Here is an 11,015-nt window from a genome sequence, read left to right as displayed (position 1 = left end):
GTTGAATCAATATAGCATGTTCTCCTTGTTTTCTGTTTCCTAAACTATTGTCATCATAAATGATTCAAAATCTATTTCATAGTTCTATTGCGAGTTCTTTTTTAGTTCTATTTCTAATACCCACTTGAAATGGAAAATCAATAGTGTGCTATTTCCTTATGCATATACCATCGTACTGGATTTAAAATCCAGGTATAGTTCAATTGTGTGCTTTTATCAGTTCTATGTCTACAAGTTATCTTTTTGCCCTTTTCCAATAGAAATGTTATGCAATTGTTCTGAAAATCGACCGAATAAGGCAAATATGAATCTAGTGGATCCGATTTCCGGTTCCAGAATTACAGGGTACCGAGTAAAACAACGTAGCAAATCGCGCTTCAACGTACTGCGATGAATGTAAAAAGGTTGAACATTTGTCTAAAATGTGAGTACAAACTGCTTGCATTTGTAGTTCTACGTCACTAACGGCTATTCAAAGTCTCTGGCAGCAAACCACCATCGACGGTTTCGGAAACCTCGACTGAAGCATTCAAATTCAGAATAACAAATACATTGGTATTTGGTACGTTGGTTAGAGCAGCGTCTGCCATCTTTGTTCAACGCATTGAGTCAAATAGTAGCACAACAATAGGGAAACTCGATTCAAGTTTTCGTTGCGCTCAAACACGACAATTTCACTGTTCTCAGCTCATTTGTATCATTATTTTGATTCTTAACAACGAAGCAAAGCTGTTGATGCCAATTTTTACGCATTCCATTGATTGTAGGCCGAGTAAATAATGAATTAGTTAGGCACTCTCTTTTGTATGGTGAAAATAGGCACTTTACCCTACACCTGTTTCTCGGAGATGGCTAAACCGATTTGACCCCGATCTGACTTCCGGTTTCGGAGTTACGGGTTATTGAAAGTGATTCACACAGAAAAATCCGATACCGCGATGAATACAAAAATTTAAAAACATGCTAAACTGGGTGCTAAATTAACTTGCATTTGTAGATCTAGTTATCCGAAGTCTCGTTGTTCCGGAAGTCCCCGGGAAAGATTTCGGAGATGATTTGACCGATTTTCACAAATCTAGTCTCGAATGAAAGGTATGATCCCAATAGACTGCTACAAAACTTTCATCCGGATCGGTTTCATGGTTCCGGAAATATATACTGAATCGTCCGGTCACATAAAATTCCCATATAGGCCGGAATTTCAAAAATCAAATTCATATTTTCAATGCAAAATGTTATCAAAATGGATGAAACGTTCAGATTTGATAACAGACTAACAGACATATCACTGGAAAACAATGCGTCGCCCCTTTAACTTTCCGGCCGTCGCGGTAGTGCACTGAGTGCACGCTGCTTTGAAAATCTAGCGAAATCGTCTGAGAGAACCAGCGGGTGCTCGTTCAGTGAATCATTTGCGCGACTTCCGGAGGGTTAACGGTCATTTTAATCATATCATTAACCCTCTAGTTCTCACCACCGCCTCTAGGCGGTCTCTAAAAAAATCTAAATAAAACTACTAAAACATGATTGTGTGTTGTCATCCGCAATAGCATTTCTTCCTAACGCCTACACCTTTCATACACACACATTGTTTGAACATTCGTAGCTTTCTGTCAAAGGCAATTGAAGCTCAAAGTTAAAAAATCGAGGAAAACGTGGAAAAAACTATTTTGTGTTTAGTGGTAATTTCCATTAAACAAAATTTAACTATTTTTGGAAATTTCAATAACTAAAAAAATATTTTTGAGTAGCCTGTTACTAACATTTCACTGTAGATGCGAATTGGTACAGCATTTTTGGTAAAATGCTTTGCCCGGCTAAAGGCGGTGTTGGGCGGTGTTTTTTGGGTTTTCAGTTTTTAGTGATTACTTATCGTACCGACACAAGCATTATGTGCAATTTTAGCTCAAAAGAAGTATGTTTTAAAAACTTCGGGTGAATGCTGCTGTTAGAATATGGATGTCCTTATCATTTACTAATATTTAAGGGAGTCTGGGGCTAGTTGGTGGAATCTTTTTTTCTCCATTTGTATTAGATATATAGCGTTGTCTCTAGTTCTGCACTTCAAGTACTGTGTAATACTTTCTCCAATGTGTTTATGTTACATTACATTCTGTTTCGTACACATTGTAAGCAATAGATATTAGAGTTAAGAGCCTATTTTAGTCGTATTAGGGTGCCTCACCATTTCATCAATTACTCGTAATACCATTGATGCAATGCGCATGGGCTTCAATATCTTTGCTTTGAACAAAGATGGCTAACACAACTCTATAACCAACGGCTTCACATGGTTAGAGCGAAAATAGGCTCATTACCCTTGGTGAAGTTTTTAAATTTCAGCATTTTTGTTACTTAGGGCGAGTTCAAAGCTATTGACTAGATTTTACGATAGGGCATGAAAAGAACTTTCCGTGGCCGTATATGTAACTAGCTAATACCCATCGCGCGTTGCTGCGACACTCTGCGAAATAGGAGGAAAACACAATTTGTTCCAAAGCGCCATCTGGCGGGCAGATAATCTCCAACTAATAGCATACAAACACGCCCCATACCAAATACCTACTGTGTGCAAATTTTTACGGAAATCGGTTAAGCCGTTTGGGAGTCTATAAATCATATACATACAAACTTTGACTTTTATATATATATATATATATATATATATATATATATATATATATATATATATATATATATATATATATATATATATATATATATATATATATATATATATATATATATATATATATATATATATATATATATATATATATATATATGTAGCACCTCAACGATCATCACCCTCGCAACCCACCTGCAATATCAACGAGGCTTCATCGCAGTGATCGTTCTCCATCTGTCGTGCTCGATGCACAGGCAGCGGCTATCGATCGAGTGATCGATCTTTATCAGCCGTACTCGATGCGCGATCTGAAGCCACCGAGATGCATTGTGTGGTGATCGTTTATTGGTCTGTTGTGCTCGATGCACAGACCGAAATCAAAAAAATCATTTGTTTAAATTCCCTATACCTTTGCCCTGTGTAAAATATTTTTTCTTGTTTTCTCGATTCTTGACTTTTGTATATAAGCCCGTAGGCAGTAGCAATAAATCGTTAGTTTACTAAATCAAACCCAACCGAATACTTCTACCGCGTTTCTAAACGATCCGATAACCATAAATTGGTGACCCCGTTTTAAAAAAATGGTGAACGAGGACAAACCAGGCACTGGAGCAGGCAACCCAAAGGTACCGGAACAGCAGCAGGAAGCCAACGTGGACACCCTAAACCTGCCACGACTGAGCCCGCCGGTGATGACGCAATCCAACATCGAGTCATACTTCATGTCATTGGAGTTCTGGTTTGCCGCTTCCGGTATTGGAAATGCCCACGACACCAAGAAGTACAACATCGTCATGGCACAAGTGCCACCAAGCAAGTTGACGGAGTTACGTTCCATTATTGAAGCCGTCCCGCCTGCCAACAAGTACGTGTATATCAAGATGAAGCTGATTGAACACTTCGCCGACAGTCAGCAGAAACGTTTGCAGCTCGTATTGTCTGATATGCCGCTTGGTGACATGAAACCGAGCCAACTTTTCAACGAAATGAGGAGAGTGGCTGGAAATTCGTTTTGTGAACCCGTGCTGCTCGACCTGTGGGCCTCCAGACTTCCACCGCATGCCCAAGCTGCCGTGATTGCCTCCAAAGGGGACCCGACAGAAAAAGCTACCATCGCAGATGCCATCGTGGAATCCATGGGCCTTCGTAGCATCAACACCATCGGTGCGAGCGCACCGAGCACACCAGCAGCGACCGCTAAAGTTACAACAGAATCGCCTCCTGACAGAATTGAAACGCTCCAGCGGGAAATCGCTCAACTGACCAGGATGATCAACAAAATGTTCCGCTCAAGCGAAAACCCACGGGAGCGATCACGTTCCCGCAGCCGAAGCAAAGTGAGTAAATTTCGTGATAATGAACCGTCCTATGACGTCTGCTGGTACCACTCTAAGTACGGAGGGGAAGCACGACGGTGCCGTAAACCGTGTTCCTTCGGACTAGCAACCAAGCCCAGCAACCAACAATGACGTCGTCCAGTTGATCCTGCGTTGGAAATTGGCGAACTTTCCGACACAGCCACACTATTTCGCCTTAAGATCTCGGACACAATTACCAACATGAAATTCCTCATCGACACCGGTGCGGATGTGTCCGTCATCCCGAGAGATCTCAAATCAACCCGGATGAAACCAACGTCATTTAAATTGTTCGCCGCTAACGGAACACCGATTAAAGTGTACGGAGAAGTTATGCTGAAGGTTAGTCTTGGCCTCCGGCGTGAATTTCTGTGGACATTCCTCATCGCAGACGTGTCATCAGGGATCATCGGTGCAGATTTCATTTGCCACTACGACCTGCTGATTGATTTGAAACGTCATCGTCTCATCGACAACACCACGAAGCTGGAAGCGATGGCAGTTTTGACACGGACGAGTGAGTACTCTATAAAAACATTCAGCACGTCATGCCCCTACGCCGAGCTGCTGGCAGAATTCCCATCCATCACCAAACTAGCAGCACCCGGTACAGTGAGTGCATCATCAACAGTGCATCGCATCGAAACCACCGGTCAGCCATCATACGCCCGGCCGAGACGTCTTTCATCAGACAAACTAGCAGCAGCGCGCACAGAGTTCGAACACTTGATGCAACTGGGAATATGCCGCCCCTCGTCCAGCAGCTGGGCCAGCCCACTTCACATGGTGAAAAAAGCGGATGGAACCTGGCGCCCGTGTGGAGATTATCGTGCGCTGAACGCTCAAACCATCCCCGATCGGTACCCACTACCATACCTGCAGGACTTTACTACCATTCTGCAAGGAAAAACCATTTTTTCCAAGGTTGACTTGCAGAAGGCATTTCATCAAGTCCCCATACATCAAGACGACATCCCGAAGACTGCGATCACCACGCCGTTTGGACTGTTCGAATTCACATACATGACGTTCGGACTTCGGAATGCCGCTCAAACCTTCCAACGGCTCATACACGAGGTACTACGAGGATTGGACTTCGTGTTCCCATATATTGATGATATTTTCATCGCATCATCGTCAGCAGAGGAACATCGTGAGCATCTTCGGCAGTTGTTTACCCGTCTACAAGATCACAACTTAGCAATCAATGTTGCAAAATGTGAGTTCGGGAAGAAGGATATAATTTTCGTTGGCCACTCAGTCTCGGCCAATGGAATTCGCCCATTGCCCGAACGTGTTGAAGCAGTCAGCAACTACAAACGCCCGACAACAGTGAGGGAGCTAAAAAGTTTTCTCGCCACAATCAACTTCTACCGAAGGTTCATCCCGAACGCCATCGTGGCTCAAATACCACTTCTCAAGATGACTCCGGGGAACAAGCGCAACGATCGGTCTCAACTAGTGTGGACAGAGGAGGCCACGACAGCATTTGAGCAGTGCAAAACACAACTCGCTCAAGCAGCGCTGCTCGCACACCCCGCGAAGGACGCCGAACTATCTTTGTGGGTGGACGCATCCAGCATAGCAGCCGGAGCTGTTTTACACCAAGTTGTCGATGGTAACGTGCAACCATTGGGCTTCTTTTCCAAAAAGTTCGACAAGGCCCAACTGAAATACAGCACGTATGATCGAGAACTAACCGCAATCTACCTGGCAGTAAGACATTTCAAGTATATGCTGGAAGGTCGAAGTTGCCACATATACACCGACCACAAGCCGATCGTGTATGCATTCCAGCAGAATCCTGAAAGAGCCACCAGTCGTCAAGCCCGTCATCTAGACTACATCGGACAAATAACAACCGACATCCGACATGTGAACGGGAAAGAGAACGCAGTCGCAGACCTACTCTCTCGCATCGCAGCTGTGCACGCAGTGCCGTCGGTGAATTTTGAAGCTCTCGCCGCCGACCAACAAACAGATGATGAACTGCGAACAATTCTGGAAGGTAAATTAAAATCGTCATTAAACCTCAAACAGTTTACTGTTCCAGGCAGTTCAAATCAGTTGTATTGCGACTGCTCGGATGATCGCATTAGGCCCTTCATCACGAAAAGATTTCGTGACCAGTTTCTTCAAGCCACACACGGACTTTCTCATCCTGGTACCCGTGCTACAGCCAAACTGATGACGCAGAGATTCGTTTGGCCAAACATACGGAAGGATAGCATCGCTTACGCAAGAAGGTGTGTACAGTGCCAGCGCTCAAAGGTGAACCGGCATACCCAATCACCCCTCCGCCGGTACACTGCACCTGAGGAAAGATTTCGTCATATCAACATTGACATCGTAGGTCCTTTTCCACCAAGCAACGGGAATCGATACTGTCTCACCATCATCGACAGGTTTTCTCGTTGGCCTGAAGCGCTACCTGTGCCGGACATGACAGCGCCTACTATCGCTCAAGCCCTTGTCTCAGGCTGGATATCCCGCTTTGGTGTACCTACACACATCACCACGGACCAGGGACGCCAGTTTATGTCGGCACTCTTCACAGAATTGGTTCGAACGTTCGGAATAAGCCATCTACGGACTACGCCCTATCATCCCCAGTCAAATGGTATCATCGAGCGATGGCACCGAACTCTCAAGGCAGCCATCCTTTGCCACAACCCGGACCGTTGGACCGAACATCTTCCCATGATTCTACTCGGATTGCGTACCGTCTACAAAGGTGACATACGTGCTTCGCCAGCAGAGATGGTGTATGGAACAACACTTCGCATACCGTCGGAGTTCTTCCACGAAAATCCCAGCAACAACACTCAATCGGAATTCGCAAATGAACTTCGAGATGCCATGCGTATGCTGCGACCACCTGACACGGCATGGCATGGAAAAGGTAATGTGTTTGTGCACCCCAACCTCAAAACGTGCACAAACGTGTTTGTACGCAACGACTCCATAAGGCCATCATTATCACCACCCTACGACGGTCCATACCAGGTGCTTAGCCGAAACGACAAGCACTACCGAGTCAACATCAATGGTCGGAGCGTCAACATTTCAATCGACAGACTGAAACCAGCTTACATACTCGACGATCACCAGCCATCAGCACCCGTTAGCGATCGTCCAGCTGCAACAACATCGGAGCCCCAACCGGCGAGATTCACTCGATCAGGACGACGAGTGATGATTCCACTTCGATATCACTAATCGTCGCGCTCTCTAAAAAGGGGGTACTGTAGCACCTCAACGATCATCACCCTCGCAACCCACCTGCAATATCAACGAGGCTTCATCGCAGTGATCGTTCTCCATCTGTCGTGCTCGATGCACAGGCAGCGGCTATCGATCGAGTGATCGATCTTTATCAGCCGTACTCGATGCGCGATCTGAAGCCACCGAGATGCATTGTGTGGTGATCGTTTATTGGTCTGTTGTGCTCGATGCACAGACCGAAATCAAAAAAATCATTTGTTTAAATTCCCTATACCTTTGCCCTGTGTAAAATATTTTTTCTTGTTTTCTCGATTCTTGACTTTTGTATATAAGCCCGTAGGCAGTAGCAATAAATCGTTAGTTTACTAAATCAAACCCAACCGAATACTTCTACCGCGTTTCTAAACGATCCGATAACCATATATATATATATATATATATATAGATATATATATATATATATATATATATATATATATATATATATATATATATATATATATATATATATATATATATATATATATATATATATATATATATATATATATATATATATATATATATATATATATATATATATATATATATATATATATATATATATATATATATATATATATATATATACGTAACATAAACAACAAAATTTGTTTTTTTTGTTTATTTACTTTGGAATTTCACCTGAAGAATTTCAAAAATTCGCTTTTGAATACGAAGTGTGCGCCGAATATAAAATGCCAGAACATTGAGGCTGAAAAATAAAAACAAGTATCGACTGTTTTGCTAGTGTAATTTTTTTCAGTTCGTTTATTTGATAGGCACAAATGCGTTAGCTTGGCGGTGCCAAATTCTTTTGTTTTCTTTTTCATTTTAAATACTTAAAACTAGGAGATTACAATGTTCAGATATTTTTTTTATATCGAGAGGAAGAATTCTACAGCTATCTTAAGAAATACAGTTCTATCAAATACAAATATGTAATTATGTAATATAATATGTAATAATTTGTATTTGGTTCTATATACAAGAGTGGGGGCAAAAGATTTGTTTTCCGAAAAATTTTAAAACAACGAATCCAGTTTGATATTCAAAAGAAGAGGAATAGTTTTTTACGAAATATTTTACAGTTATCTTAAAACTAAATATATAGTTTGGTATATAAAAGGGGGAATAAACATTTATGAGAAATTTCACAGATATCTTAAAACTAGGGATACAACTCTATTTACAAGATGGGGGACAATAGTTTTAACGAAGAATAAAATTAACAGCTATATTAAAACTAGGAATACAGGATAAGGAGACTTATGCTTGGTTAAGATATTCAAAGGGGGGGGGGCTTATTTCCATCATCGGTGTAGCAGCAGTTGTATCAAGGACAGGGGAGAGAAGGCATGACATGACATGGAGAGCAGAGCAGAACTTGTACAGTGACACAATCTCATTTTCGTACACCGCTGTGCGGAATGCTTATATGCATTTTACAAGTAAAAAAATAGTTCACGAGACATTTTATTGATGTAGAAATAGTTTACTAGACAGCATAAGAAAGATACAATAATTATCTTTGTACTACAAATGCTCATTTTTTCACAAAAAAATCATAATTCTAAAGATAGTCAAATATACACGCAATCTCATATTCGTACAGTACGCATAATTTGTCAAAAATCAATTGAAATTTCTATAATAAATATTCAATGTGGTACCTTTTGTTTGTAATTATAGTTTTCAATCGTATTGGAATGCTAACCACTAGTTTTTGTATGTATTCAACTTAAATTTTATCCCATTCTTCTAAATAGTAGTTTCTAAGATCATTCTCATTATAATCCGGATAGTTTTTCACTTTTTATCCAAATACTCCAATTTATTTTTCTAATCAATTAATAAACGTGGTCTGCAGTGGAGAATCCATAACATTTAAATAATTATAATTTTACTTTAAACGTTTTTTGCACGCCTTATACTTTAGGTTCTTCTGCTGATCGAATTTCCAATGTCCGCCATTTTTTAGTAAAAGTACCATTTTACGGAAGCTTTGCTTTAAAATTTATTTTAAGATATTCATATTAAAATACACATTCTGATCCATCATTCCATCAATGAAGACCAAATTTCTAGCACTTCTAGTGGACATATAATACCCCATACAATAAGTCCACTGTCCCTGCGCTTAGCTGCTGTTATAAGGCTATTACGTCCAGGTCTGAGTTCGATTTTCTTCCCCCAAAACAACAGCCATTTGAGTCAAAGATGCTGAATTTGGACTCGTAGACAAAGTTTAACATCTTTCCAATATTCCAATAAAGTTGTTTAGTATATAAAAAATCATTTCTTTGTTCTTCTCATTGATGAACAGCTTCTTGCTCAGAACACAGGCATTGTAATTGTCCGTTCTTCGTACATTACGAGCCGTACCAGAGCAGACTTATACTTAAATGCTATGATTCAATTTATTTACCATGTATATAACATTAATTACTCGATTTGCCCAAATTTTTCTAATTAAAAATCGTTTATTTTTTGCAGTTCAAGTTTTTCGCAATATCTGTTCTGAATTTCGCCACATCAAAGTTTTCAACATGTTAAATAGTTGGACGCAACCTTTGAACAATTTTAAAGATTTTATGAAGTGATTTAGCTTCATTTTGGTGAGTAATAATTAGTTTCCGTCCCATAATGGCAGGTAGTTTACTTTTTTTAACCATTACGGTAATATGAGGGAATTTCTTAAACTAGTGTTGAGTAAACTGTGCCAATGAACACTATTCTGTAGTCATAAAATCTATTTTTCAAAGTAAAACAAAAAAATAAAGAAATAACAGGTCTTAAATTACAAATTAAATGACTTTTCAAAAGTGTACGAATATGAAATTGTGCCATTTTCACACCAAGTAATGATTTTTTATGTGTAGTGTACGCAAACTTGCACACTTTAGATTACAAATGATAAGAAAATGACAGATGATGATTCTACTACCACATTTACAAAACAATACCTATATTAAATAGCGCAAACGTTTGTGAAACAATATTAAACATATACATCAGAGGTGTACGAATATGAGATTGTGTCACTGTAACTTTCGGGCAAACGGGAGATCAGCGACACAGTGCACTGTATCAGTAGGTCGCCGAGTACCGGGTTGGCGGATGGTATTCTTCAGACCCGCGGGGAAGTTATCAGACCATCGAGTCGCTATTGCTTCAGCATCCTTCTATGCAGGGCGATGGCGGTCGCATAGTGGCACTCTGGCACTGGTCGGGTCTACAAGGAAGGACAGGGAGCTTGTGGAAACGAGAAATAAGAGAGGGGGGGGGGGGAGCGAAGCCGAAACGCAACTAAGTATGAAATAAGGATTTGTGCCCTCCTGTACAAAGACTGGTTACTACCAAAAAATGTTCACCCTAGTGAGAAATTTTGGTTTTTGGTTACCAAATTTTCCTCCTTAGGGTGAAATATAGCATAGTAAGAGAGAGGGGCTAAATTGGGATGCTTATCGTTTTTATAAAGATGTAAATAAGGGCCATATATGGGAGATCTCGATTTGCCAGCATATCCCGAACTGGGACATTGGGTGCTCTACCTCGGGCTCGAAGAGAATTCTTTAACTGAGACCTTGCAATTTTATTGAAAAGACATCTGACGCGATCCATACTTTATCATCAAAAGTGGCCAGGTAACATCATTGTGCGTATAGTCATGAGCTGGCTAGATTTCCGCGTCACATATTTAAAATTCTGTGATGCAGCCAACAGTCTGTTGTTTTCTGCAACGCATTCTCTTTTACACGATC

The 11,015-nt window shown here is 40.7% G+C and overlaps 1 protein-coding gene across 1 annotated transcript; it reads left to right on the top strand.

Annotated features, from left to right (window-relative positions):
* The first annotated feature begins 3,210 nt into the window (after positions 1-3,210).
* On the top strand, positions 3,211-4,098 carry LOC131680936 (uncharacterized). The gene has a single exon (XM_058961653.1). The coding sequence runs from the start codon at positions 3,211-3,213 to the stop codon at positions 4,096-4,098; it is 888 nt and encodes a 295-aa protein (XP_058817636.1).
* Positions 4,099-11,015: the final 6,917 nt, after the last annotated feature.

Source organism: Topomyia yanbarensis, chromosome 2, assembly GCF_030247195.1.
Source record: "Topomyia yanbarensis strain Yona2022 chromosome 2, ASM3024719v1, whole genome shotgun sequence".
In the NCBI taxonomy this organism is placed as follows: Eukaryota; Metazoa; Arthropoda; class Insecta; order Diptera; family Culicidae; genus Topomyia; species Topomyia yanbarensis.
This window is presented reverse-complemented; position numbering and strand designations above follow the sequence as displayed.

Excerpts from the sequence above, each read along its gene's own strand:
- LOC131680936 (XM_058961653.1), top strand. The coding sequence starts at position 3,211 with ATGGTGAACGAGGACAAACCAGGCACTGGAGCAGGCAACCCAAAGGTA.